The sequence below is a fragment of the Archocentrus centrarchus genome, chromosome 8 (assembly GCF_007364275.1).
Source record: "Archocentrus centrarchus isolate MPI-CPG fArcCen1 chromosome 8, fArcCen1, whole genome shotgun sequence".
NCBI lineage: Eukaryota > Metazoa > Chordata > Actinopteri > Cichliformes > Cichlidae > Archocentrus > Archocentrus centrarchus.
Window position 1 is genome coordinate 20,086,450 of NC_044353.1, and position 13,482 is coordinate 20,099,931.

Consider the following 13,482-nt stretch of genomic DNA (forward strand, 5'->3'; position numbering starts at 1 on the left):
CAAAAAAAAATGTAAACATGTCACTTTTCATTAGGGCCCCATTCCTCAAAGCAGGAAGAGAAAGTGATGGCTCTATACCTCCCTTTTGTTAATCTTCCCCATCAGGAACATGTAATTTGTGACTGTTGGGTTTGTCTTTGGCTTCATCTACCAAAACCACCCCAAACAAGAAAAGATAGTGAAAGGAGACAGAAAGAGGGAGGGTGGGCAACTGAGAATAAAAGAAATGAGGGTAATTGACTGAGCAAAGCACAAAACAAACAAATAAAAAGAATCACAAGAAGCAGATAGTGAGAGCACAGGAGGCTGAGCTTACTGTAACACAAACTCCCAAAAATCCTCTAACTCTTTACATGTGGTCCTTTTTGAATCAACCTCCTCACAACCCATATGTCCCTGCCCTCTTTGACTCATCCCTCTGTCTGTCTGTCTCTCTCTCCCGTCTCCCTCCCAGGAGGGCTCCTGACCCTGTGTGAAAGTCAGCAACACACATTCCACCACAGTCCACCCTGCTCTGGGAAACTCAGGCTCTGCTGCATGAGAGATGGGGAGAGTGAGTGAGGGTGGAAAAGCAGGAGCTTAGACAAAAAGGGGGAAATAAAAGAAAGAGGAAAAGAATTCAAGAAAGAGACCAACTACAGACTACTTTAATGATGGCATTAAAGAGGAAGCAGCATTTAGGGGGAAAAAAAAAAAGATCTAGAAAAATAGGAAAAACACTGGTCCCCTTCCTCAGTGCTGAGTATGTTTTTAAACTGATGAGTCTCACACTGTGACACATTCACATAGACCTAGACAGCTGCCTTTAATGGGCTGTTTGCCTGTTAAAGTGGATTCCTGCATCTCTCTTCCTTTTCCTTTTTCCTCCTCCATCTTTCCATCCTGCAATCCCCCCCCACATTCCTCTACATATTTTGCCCTTTTTTTTTCCACTTTGGGATGCACAAAGTCTCAGATTGATGAGTCACAGATACATAGTTGTGTCTTTTACACTTCCTGCAAAAACTGGATTTTAAAAAGACTTCTGCAGCTTTACTTGGAGACATTAGACATGACCACCAGTGGTAAGATAATGTGAGATGTATGTGAAATATATACAGCGTGGTCAATAAGTACAGGGACAGGAATTGTATTTTTTTTTTTTTACTTTTCAAAGCATTACTTATAAATTTCATGTGATTTTTGAAATTTCCCTTCCAGATCCGTGTTTTGTGCAGCACATCTGCATGTGATTAGACTAACAGGATACAACATAAAAACAGTTGAGCCTGCTGAAAGCCAGCACTTGCTCTTTCTATGAACGTGTCTACGTGGTGTGACGTTACAGGAGCCGTCCACTACTGTCAAGGCAAAAAAAGAATTTCCACAAAGCAAAAAATAAAGAAGAAAATCACCAAGATGCCAATTTAAATAGAACTAATATTATCACATGACCTCATTGTTTGGCAAGATATAGGATAATAATAATAATAATAATAATAATAATAATAATAGGTAATTTGTGGAAGTAATGCTTACTTTACAAATTATGGATGTGGCATTATCACACAGGATTAAGACCACTGACATCTCCTGTCAGTTATTACAAATTTCTGGAGTTCCAGAGGTAATTTTAGAGATTATGGACTTATGATGTCAAAGACCTTAAGCTTTAATGTGGGCCAGCTTTTTAGCCTTTATTGAAATAGGACAGTGGAGAGAAGCCAGGAAAGCCAAGAGAGCAGTAAATGGCCTCAGAGTAGATTCAAACCTTGTATTATCTACAGCTTGAAATTCAGCAAATGAAGCACAAAGTAAAGATGAGCCAGCTGTGGGTCATGTAAGAGTGACCATGAGTGCTACACTTTTGACCCATCGTAGATGCTCTTACAGTTGCAGTGGAAATTAGTTGAGCTGGAACAGTCCAAATACTTGGAAACTGAATGTTTACTAAACATATAAAGAGGGTCACAGTGAGGAGAGTAGAAGCATAGAAAAAAAAAGAATGATGGAGAAAAAGAGTGTTGTACTGTAGGAGCACAGGTGAAGGGAGAGAATGAGTGTGAGCCAAAAGAAGGGTAAAAGCTGACACATCACTCAGCAAGCCTGATCAAGAACTACCTCTGACTTAGCCATTTCAATGTATTGTAACCAGTGAATTTCTCATAATACTGATGGACATCAAATGAGTTGGTTAGATAAGCATAGTAAGTGACAGAAAGAATGAGTTAGTCTGTCCTCTGAGGAAGAGACTAACCCAAAAGTCTGAAAATGAGGACGCAACAACAGCAGATTGTGCCCCAACCCCCTCTGGACGGCCCTTCTGACGCTAGTGAAAGCTGTATAAGTATGGAGTTAATAAAAAGTGCGTTAGGATGACAGGCAGGGGGCCCTTCATGAAGCCACACCGGGGGCCCTATTCCACAAAGCCTCCAGTGTGAGGGAGCCATTCTTTGGACAGAATCTGTGTGTTTGCAGGCTTGGGCAGGGGAGCACTGGGTACTCTGTCTGCTGGTGGCAATAAACTGGGATCACTTGCAATGTCAGCAAATAGCCCACCAACATCTCTGTATGATGACATTTACATCAACCCTAGCGCCCCCCCTTGATGACTCTGATGACATGCACACGTTTTTAGGCCCTGGTATGTCAACACCTAGAGCTTACAGGAAATGTGACAGTAATATGAAACCACTACATATACTGTAATTCTAGAAATAAAACACTTGACAGAACTGCAACACACTGCAGTGACTCAAATAGCTCACACAGATGTAATTGCATATTCTTCACAGACCTTACCTCTGTTATAATGAAGAAATCATCACCAGGTTCTCCCTGCACCACAATCTTCTCTCCGTCCTCAAACTGAACAGGCTCCAGGGCATCGGCCACAGTCAGACGCTCCCATTTATCCAAAGACTCTGTGAAAGGACAGCAAATACAGATTACTGAGAGGTCTTTGTTATTTATATTGAGCAGTATGCAATATTCATTACTGTTTCATGGCCTGGAGAAGGAGCCTTTTGCTTGTCTAGTAAGCTGGTGAGAACACTAATTACAATCCAGTCACTGAAAACGAACCATTACACGAGTATCTCAGACCCCCAGACTGCTCCCTAATTTCATGGATCTCATGGAGCTAAAACACCTTGAAACTGACCCCTAAAACACATGCCGGATTATATTCCTAAAGTGAGTGCAATCAAGTCACCTTCCACTTAATGTGATTTTATAGTTACACTCCATGAATATGATTTATAACTATATGAGTGAAATTATTTGAAATGTAGCCAAATATACTATTACACAGGATTACAATTCTATCAACAATGCTGTAATAACTCTGAAAATGTTAATTTTTCAAGTATTTTTTAACTTTTATGAACTTTTTAAACATCTCTTAAAACAGAAACGGAGATCACGATATGTGAAGGAGTTCTGCATCTTTTTGAGTTTCTTCTGAGCAAGTCGGATAGTCTTTACGATTATCCAACCACAGAAACAGTGGCGTGGTTAGCCTGAGATATTTCTAGAAACTCTTGGTATTCTCACAGAAACCAGAAACACAGACAGTCGAACATCTCACTGGGAAAAATGTTTAAACCAAAGGAGTTTTAGGCAATTCAGATGAAATGATATTTAAAGAAACAGGACCCACTAATAACTAAATATCTCTACACAAACATTTGATAACATATCAACTAATCCTTTAAAAATAGAGCAGCTTATTGTTGCCTTAACAGCATCTACATCTATGTGTGGAATGCGACTTATCTGCAGTGAAAGCGCTGCTCGTCTTTAGCTTTGTCTAGACAATTCAATGTTTTGATTTGACAAAGACATGAGCTAGAGGTGTAAAAACTACAGCAGTATCTCTTTGTCCACGATGTGCTCAGTAACTGATCTCAGTGTGTGTGCATAAATGTGTATGCACTCAGGATTAGTTAAGGTAAGCCTGCTGGTTTGGAGGTGTCCAGTATCGCCTCCAGTGGGGCCGAGGTGTCTGCTCGACCCAGATGGACGTCTTTTTTCTGGCTGCAAGTTAAAGGCAGCAGGTCCTATAGAGGTGATCCTTAACTAACAGGGTAACACGATACACAAATGTGCCGACTAAAGAACCTACATTTCATGCTTCACAGAACTTGCGACCACTTGGATCACCTTGTTACACACATACATCGTAGTGACACAAGGAAATGCCTATTGAGATGTGTGTGTGTGTGTGTGTGTGTGTGTGTGTGTGTGTGTGTGTATGGCAAACAACAGGTTGTTTTTTTTCTCCCTTCACTTCATGACATCAAGGGCTTGTACCCAATTTCGTGGCTATCTCAAAAATCAAAGACAAACAAAAACACCACCACCCCCTACTCCTCCTCCAATTCAAAGGGGCCGAGCAAAGCGAATGAAGAGAGAAAAAGCACTTCGAAGAGGGAGGCGGGTGGTGTTTGAATACAGGCCTCAACAAGGCTGTCAAAAAGGGAGCTGTGGAAGAAAAGAGCTGAATGAAAAGAGAGCGGACCTCGCTAAGACATTCTCCTAAGACCAGGATTGAGTGTATGTGTTTACTCAGCCAGCTAATAACTCTGTACAGGGGGCATGGCCTTACTCTATACACCACACACACGATCAAGTGGAAAGGGATGAGATGTCAGTTCCAATTGCAGCTCATTTTGGAAGTCTGAATGAATCTCATTCGCCATCTCTCCAAACCAAATGGCCTGTGCAGGCTGGTGTTATCCAAATTCCAGCCATAAAGAGAGGCTTATCTTAACTCCCTATTCCTTAATTGTCCACATGGAGACATTACACAGTGCACAGTGTGACTGGCTTTAGCATGAACGGTGTGAGAAGATTAGGACTGTACACACAGACCTCACTCAGATATGGGCCTTGTGTGACAGCGTGTGCCTGTGTTTATGTGGGTTAATCTACAGTATATAAGTAACTTTCTGCACTCTGAACTCTTTGACCTGTGTAAACTCAATAGATACGCACGTAAACACACTCATATGATTTTAGCATACTTCTAAATGGATTGACAAAGTGTAAAAGAATGAGATCTATTGACCAGTAAAGATGCATCCTGTGCATCTTTTAAATATTACATTTTAATGTACAGACTTACCAAGAATGGAGACCTTGCTAAGGAACTCTTCATACATCTTTCTCTTTCTCAGAGTGCTGCCCTGTAACAAAAAAAAAAAAAAAAGCACATTTACCATTTGACAAAGTTGTTATAACTGTATAGTATCAATGCACACCTATGGTCACATCATAATTATGATTTTTCTGCCAAAACACAAGAGATCATTGCCATTAATCAGAAAGCCTTGTTCTCAAGAAGCAGGTTTGGTTTATGAGATAACACCAGAAATATTTTGACTACTCCTTTAATCAAAAAATTCCAAAGAGCAGAAATTTTGTTTCCAGTCAAAAGATTAAAAATAATTACTTATTTGTGGTGCACATATGAGAAAGAGACATGAAATCTGCGCCTTTTTTTTTTTTTTGCAAAGAGTTCAAATTGAAAGCATCTCAAGTTCATTTTTTGCAACTTATTTTGCAACATCTTAAAAAAAAAAAAATCTGTGATTAATAGATGACAGTTCATTGGGTCGTGGTTATGCAGGTGTATGAAATGTGTTTCTTATATGTGTATGTCTGTGTGTGTGGCCCACCCCACCCACTGGCCAGGGGACTTTCCCCATTCTGCTTCTGCCATGAAAATCAGGTGCTTCCTGACAAGTCTAGACCCAGAGGACCCCTTCCCTCACTGCATTTCTCCTTCACTGAACAGAACCACTCAGAGGGAGCCGGAGCATAAAGAGGAAAAAAGCGAGCGAGGAGACGATCTTGTCCGCCCTGCCTTTGCATATGGAAATGATATATTGAGGCTTGGGGTGTTCTTTAGTGCATAAGTGCCTGAGTACTGCTGCTGCCTCTAATTTCATATAATTTCACATTTTGTCTTAAAAGGGGAGAAAATGTTCCCAAGCGAGCCAATGTCAAAGTCAGAATCGTAAACAACTTGATTAAAGGAATTCTAGCCTGCACTGCCTCCCTCCTGGAGAAATGATTTGAGTTGTGTGTCTGTGTGCATGTGTGTGTGTCATCAGTGTGTGCAGGCAGAGCATGCAGTCTGTTTTTAGTTCTGCCACTTATGTTTTGCTGCCGTCTCCGCAGAGATGAAACTTGCTCGTTAAGCAAGCAAATACAAATACTAACGCATGTACGCTCTACCTCACACACACACACACATACACACACACACACACACACACTTCCACAGTGATGTTAAGTTGGTCTTCAGTTCTGAAAGTCTCCCCATAGAGCTAATCAGACAGGCTTGCAGGGCTTAAAGGATTAACATGTGTACATGAAATAACATTACAATACAGTAGATGTGATTTATACGACTGCAGTATGAATGGTTGGGTGGGCCAGAGTAACATCGTAGGGGTTCAAAGCAGCTTACTGCGGTGGATGGAATGAAAATAATGTGTTTCTAAATTTCAATTTCTAAAATTTCAAGTTGTCATTTATTGTGTTAGTGAACATCTTTTCTCTCTTTGTCTTATGTTTTATCCTGACTACTTGGGCGGGCCTGAGCACATGTTTCATTTATCAAACTCTTGTGCTGCCGTTGGCCTCAGTGTTCACTCCTCCTGTGGCTAAAAGATGAACCAGCCTCTGTGTCTGTTCGCAGGCTTTGAGGGAGAATCATCAAAGACTTGAGGTGTGGCATGAAGCCAGACTAAACCAACTGTACCTTACACCCCATCTCCATCACCTTCATCTCTGTCCAATGTGAAAAACGTACCCCCCACCCCCATCCCCTCTCATTTCTCTGTATAATTTCTCCTTGTTCCCTTTCGTCTCATGTTCTGTTTGTTGACAGTTGTCTGTCAGTTTGTCAGTGGCTTTGTCTGTAGTTGTGTGTGTTTAAATACGTAGATGACACAACAAGGTGGGCATTGTGTGAATGGCAGTAACACAATAGAGAGTGTGGTTATCAGAGGGAATGGTATTACACTGTTTACTTAATGGACTCCCTGATAAGGAGGCCGGTAGGATGGGTGGTGTGGTGGGAGGCTGATGTCTGCACTGTAAACAAACTGTGACATAATGACATGTACACGTGTCATTTTCCACTGGGTATGGTGGAAAGTGAGAGCCAACACACAAGAAGTATAAAAGAGGTAAGAAGAAGCAATTTTCACAAAAACATAATGCAGTTAGGGCCTCTTAAGTCTCTTAAGTCAAAAGTTTGATTCAAACTGCAGAAATTTACATTTAGTGTTATGACTCTGTTCTGCCAAGTCATACAGGACATGCAGCAAGACAGAGCAGGATTCAATGGCAACAGAAATGGCATGAAAAGCAGGAGCTGGGGTGGAGGTGGGTTGCAAAGTGGTTTGCAGTATGCAGCAATTGTGAGCATGCTGCGTGCAGGCAAAAGGAGCTCATATGATATCGGCCCAAATTAATGCACAGAAGCGAATCAGCTGAGCCATCAGCTTAAGTGGGCTGGCACTGAGATTAGCTGTGACTCTATGACCCGCCTGACCTGCCGCTTTGCTTGATTTCAGTGCAACTGCAGTTGCTCAAGATTCGATTTCTTAAAACAGAATTAATTAGTGGCTGTAAACGTAAAACTATTTCAATTACACATAATCATTTTTATGATTTGGAGACCCGGCAGACTCGGGACAGCAGAGCAGATGTGAAAACGATGAACCTGATGGCAGTGACAATGCACCTTATGAGCTTCCAACTAACTAGCAGCAGACACAGGCGCTCAGCGTATTTTTTGCTGGGAAACACACCACACACATACACGCACACATATTTACACACACAGAGAAAGCTCACTGCGTTGGCCTAAGCCGTTGCCAGAATACCACACTTTGTAAAAACAGCTTTACAAATCATTGACAGCAATAATTAACTACAGGTTCACATAACTGAATTCTGTTTCACCCCGTCTCCCCTCCTGCAGCTGCTGCTGGAAGGAGCGAATGAATGAAATCTTTTAAAAAAAAAAAAAGGAGAATCCTCTCAAAGAAGGGTTACCAGGGCACATTGTGCCCTTAGTTTAACTATGCACTTAAGAGGTGGCATGAGTGCTGGGCAGGTCAATGCCAACTTTACACTGAGCTGAAAGGTCCAAAAGCAAACCTGCTTCAGTCTCTGCTGGTTTGACACAGAAATGAACTTTCAGTAGTTTGAAGAGTTAATTGGGAGCTATCTAATTTATTTAGAATAAGGTGTTAGGAACATTTGAGGAAGTGTTTAGCTGGGCACAGACACACACATGCAGAATGTGTGTGTGTGTGTGTGTGTGTGTGTGCACGCTTGTGAGCAAGGATGAGGGCTAGGGCACAGTACCTTGTGTTTCCAGTTTAAACATTTCGACATTCCTGCTAGATAAGCTCCCAGAGTGGGAAGTGCATGAAGAGGCATTAATATTGACCTTTTTTCTCCTCTCTTCACTCCCTCCCTCTTCTTCATCTAAGAAGAGATCTAGACACATTAAAATGGGAGGATACACTCCTGTGTGTGTTAAAGTGTATCTGGAGTATCAAAAAGAAAGCAACTGTTTTAAACACTTAAGGAGTCTTAAGTGGTTGACTGGGAGGAAATACTGCAAGTCAAGGACTGTGATTGATGACCATGGAGAGTCTACTAATGGGATATAGATATTACTTGTCTTCAACGTCACACTGTGTGGATGTGTTTAAGGTTTAATATTTTTCAAATTTACCATAAAATAAGCGCTTTCAAAACAGGAGCATAGCGTAAAGAGCGAGATCCTGATCTGAAACTTTTGCCTAAAGAAGATACTCTGACAACACAGGTACATCATTAGCGACAGATTAACACATGAAGAAGAAGAAACTTTTGGCTGCTCCCTTATTCAAAGGGGTCGCCACAGCAGGCAGCAACACGTTTGATTTGAGTTTTTGCGCCACACGCCCTTCCTGACACAACCCCAGAGGGATATGTGATCAAACCAGGGATCTTTTGCTTGTTAGACAAATGTGTAAACTATTACATGTGTTAATCACTAGCCACGTAGCTAAACTGTATTTTTTTGATGTGAGAAGGAAAATATTCATCGATCCCTCCTTTTTCTTAACTGCTTATATAACGTGGGGCAGCAGGAGAGCTGGAGCCTGTTCCAGCTGGCATTAAGCAGGAGACAGAGCTGACCATAGACAGGTCACTACTCCATCACAGGGTAACAGAGAGACAGACAATCATACGCTCTCATATCCACACCTAGAGCCAATTTAGAATCACCAGCAGGTTCGAACCCTGAACCTTTTGCTGTGTGGAACTATTACACCAGTGTACAGCCACTATAAAAAAAAATATGCAGCTGTAACTGTCATCATCTTTAGTTAGCATAATTGCTGATGACACTCCTGCTATGAATACGCCTTGTGATTTGTGATGAATCCAGCAGTTGTAAAGTGGAATCACTGCAGGCTGCTACATGTGAACGTGTTTCATTTTCTGAGTTACAAGATGAGGCGCATGTACCAACGATGTTCTTAAAGTTGTGTAATGTATGGCTCCTACAGAATCACTATATTGGGCTTCAATGTGTGCAGAGAGCTTGTGCTCTGTGATGAAGTTCATACCATGAGGATGCGCCGGTAGCTGTCTCTGTCAATGCCCCACAGTTTCAGATCTGTTTTGGCCTTGACCGTGGCAGCTCTGGGAGTCCCATAGATGAGGGCCAGCTCTCCAAAACTACCTCCTTCTCCAATACTGGTCACCCACTCACCATTCACATACACCTGCAGACAGAACAAAAGTCAGGCTTATAAAGAGGGTCTTACATAGGCTTGAATGCTGAAGAATACCAACATTTTTTGGATGCAGCTCTTTAGGAATTTAAAAGCTTCTCTTATTTTTTTCTTCCTAACCTGAGATGCTTTATCCAACACTTGGCCCTCCGTTTCCCCATCCCCCTTCAGTTTCCAGGCTGTTTGATATTTTCACTAGGCTTGTCCCTAAGTATTTGATCCCCACTAAGCCCTCAGATGAGACCCTCTAAAATGCCCTCTACCCCTACCATCTCTCCCTCAAACCCTTTTATTTACTTTGTCTTGTCTTGTTAGAGTCATCACTGTGATTTGGGAGTGATGGGAGGTCAGAAAGCTGTCCAGGTCTGTTCGGGCTGTGTGTCTGCATCTAAAACACATGCACACATTCTCATATGCTTGATCACTTACATGTGCAGAAACATGCATGCACAGCTCTACTAAGGCCAGCCACTATAGCTCTACAGACAATGCAACCTCAGTAAGACTCATTCAGGCTGTCTCCAGGGTCGTTACGGTTTCAGCTGTCGACACACTATCCACTATCTTGTTGACTTAATAACACAGACAGAGGGAAGCAGGGTTTATTCCTCTCTGGTGGTTGCTGTGAATTGCCAGAATTGTTGCAGGCCATTATTCATGCTCAGAGTAGACCACAGGGGACTCATCCTTCACTATACAGTGGCATGGCTTCAAAGAGATGCAAAGTGCTGACTCTGGTTACGTAAAGCCTACAAGAACAATTAAATGATTGCTGAGAAAGGGTTACATCAGAGCATACAGGTAGTAATATTTTTTCAGTGCATTTTAATTGTCCAGTCCTCAGGTATCTCCTGATCTATGAGTCACTGTTGGGTCTTCACTTTTGTACACGTGACCCCATTAAGTTTCACAAACACTCCGATGCAGCTCCTGGATAGAAAACTGTTTTTTAAATCCTTGAATGGGAGCATGGGTGAAGCTACTCCTGATTATTACAAGATGATTATTACAAGAAGATGACAGAAAACAAAAGTCTTGATTAACATGCTGCGTGCTACGCTGTCTCTCGCAATAAGTGATTTTTAATCTGTAAATATCAAGAGCAAATTGTGTGTGCCTGTGAATAATTAATGAAGCAATGAATCAGAGTGGAAGGGGGACGAGCCGGCAGTGTATTTGTATTTACTCAGAGGTTGTTTCTTTGGGCACACCTGGGGGGCATGCAGGTAGGTGCAACAGAGAATGTGCATATTGTTATTCTCTGTTTGGCATAATACAGATTTCATTTCAATGCCAAATGCAATGTCCAATATTAAAATAAGCTTCCCTTAAAATGACTTTTAAGGTAATTAACTGAACTGATTAACCAGACATCTGTGATTAAACAACTATCAGTATTGAATTCCAACCAGCATTTTTCCCCATAAGATCATCTTGGATTTTGGAGTGAAAGTTGTAATTGTGGTGCACCCATATAAATACAGGCCAACGTCTGCATTTATATGGGTGCAGATCTGAGTGCAGAACATAGAGGGGTGTTTACAGTAGTGGCAGTGGTTGTCAGATTTCAGGCAGTTTATGGGATGTTGGCAGATTTACACCCCACCCTAATGAGAGACATCTCCACACTTTAATAACCTCGGCACTGATCTTGAAGTAGTTTAGCGCCTGGGCTTTGGCTGGGAGGCAGCAGCTGTCTGTAGTGATAGAGGGGCGGATGATGCGGCAAGGTGAAGGCGACAAATGAATATAAAATTTGGATAGGGGTGAGGCTGAGGGCAGGAGATTTCTTACAACTTGAGTGCAGGATAACAGGGTCCTGGCTCTGGGAGCATGTGGTGGCAGCCCAGAATAAACGACCTTCAGTTTAACACACTGGAGGAATAAAGACGAATAGACTGAGCACCACTGCAGCTGTGGACCTAACAAAACACTGGGTCAGATTAGAAGTAAGAAATTTTGAATAAGAGAAAACTAACCGGGCAACGTCTGTCATGATTATTGTAGACAAGTCGAGAGTGGAATTGTTTTAAATGGTTCTTGTTCCTGAGTTTTACCAGATAGTGCCATCTATCTTTTACCTGTCCTAACTATAACCTTGAACTACCCCTTCTCAGAAAACAATCACGGATGCTTATTCTTTCCCAGGAATCTAAAAAAAAAAAAAAAACCCCACAACTTATCTAATCACATTTGACAATTCACCTTCAAAAAATTAGTCTTTCTATCAAGGCACCATCTCACTACTCCTACACTTCTTTCTTTCTGCTTAGGTGGGTCAAACGTCAGCCAAGCCAGCCAACCTGCTTCTCTCCTCGTACCCACTGTCTCGGTGTGCACTGTTGTAAGCTGATAAGGTCACTTCCTGTTTAACTAGGTTCTTTTTTTATCTCTACACTTAACTCTATCACTCTGTGTCAGGCTTGCTAAGACAAAAGATCTTCTCAGTTTGGGTGCCTTCACAGCCAGTTCAAATCTATAGTAGTGCTCAGATTGTCATCAGAGTGGAAGAGACCTTTGAAGAGAACAAAACATAGGGGCAATCCTACAACCTCCCTATTGTTAGAGGGAAATTTTATCTCAACATGAGTGAAGAAGGCTGGGTTTTTCTACTGAATCACAATCCTTCTTATAGACTACACATGAGATGGTGAATCAAAGCATTCTGCCAACTGGAAATCCCTTTCATTTAAATATTAACTTTAACTCATTCGACGTATAATTAGGGCAATACTCCAAAGGACGTGCTTGTGTCTCCATGCCAGCCACTTACATCCACTTCACCTTGGTCAATCACATAGAAGTTATCTCCTTCATCACCTAGAGGGGAGAGAAGGAGAAACACAGGTGAGCACAGATAAGACATTTAAAGCATCTAGAAAGCTTCTCTTTTCTTACTACTTTCACTTCCTGTTTAATGTCTCAAAGATTGATTTTTTTTTTTTACTCAGCAGAGGTGCCCTATAATGTTTTTAAACAAAAATAATTATGTTATTCACCACGACGTATCCTTGATGTTGAACCAACACATTGCTTCATAAACACGAAAAACACAATTTTTAAGCCTCTAAAAGCTGTTTACTAGCATGCAATCTTCTTCTTTATCTCCAGCACACTATCATCCCCTGCAATTAAGTGTGCTACACTGTGTATCACATCACTGGCTTGTGAGCACGATGTCCTTGTGCATTAACAAAAATAAACAAAAAAAAGACACACTCATTAAAAATGTACCCCCACAGAGGTTTAAAAAGTCTACAGTGAAGCTTTAAACTAAAATCGATGCATAATGGGATTCAAATATTTTTTGAACTAATTTACATGAATTGGGGCACAAAATAATTTAAATTGTTGGGATTTGTCAATCCAGGAACAATGTGTTTGTCAGGTTTAGGCCCTTCTTTTAAAAAAAGAAAAAAAAAGAAAAGAAAGAAACAGTTGGGTTCCTTGTCTGGACGTTATTTTTGTTCAGATCTTCATAAATTAACTGCTTCTAAGCTTCAGGGCACACCCAGCGTCAAAAGTGCTACTGCCTTCTCCAGAACGCATATTTCACTGGGCCTGCCAATATCTTTGTGATATAGGGCTCTCACAGGCAGAAGGGTGCAGCAGCAGCAGCAGTCTTCATTCCTGGTTCCTGTATGACTTAATAATGCAAACTCTGAAACCAAAGCGTCTGAGCATG

At 41.4% G+C, this 13,482-nt stretch overlaps 1 protein-coding gene across 2 annotated transcripts in view; it reads right to left on the reverse strand.

The window, feature by feature from the left end:
• Positions 1–13,482, reverse strand: part of prkar1b (protein kinase, cAMP-dependent, regulatory, type I, beta) — a 62,728-nt gene that overhangs the window by 8,602 nt on the left and 40,644 nt on the right. For both annotated transcript variants that reach the window (XM_030735338.1, XM_030735339.1), the window contains 4 exons: positions 12,571–12,617; positions 9,630–9,788; positions 5,108–5,168; positions 2,782–2,903 (listed from right to left, as the gene is read on the reverse strand). In XM_030735338.1, coding sequence (XP_030591198.1) covers positions 2,782–2,903; positions 5,108–5,168; positions 9,630–9,788; positions 12,571–12,617 — 389 coding nt within the window. The remainder of the gene's footprint in view (positions 1–2,781; positions 2,904–5,107; positions 5,169–9,629; positions 9,789–12,570; positions 12,618–13,482) is intronic.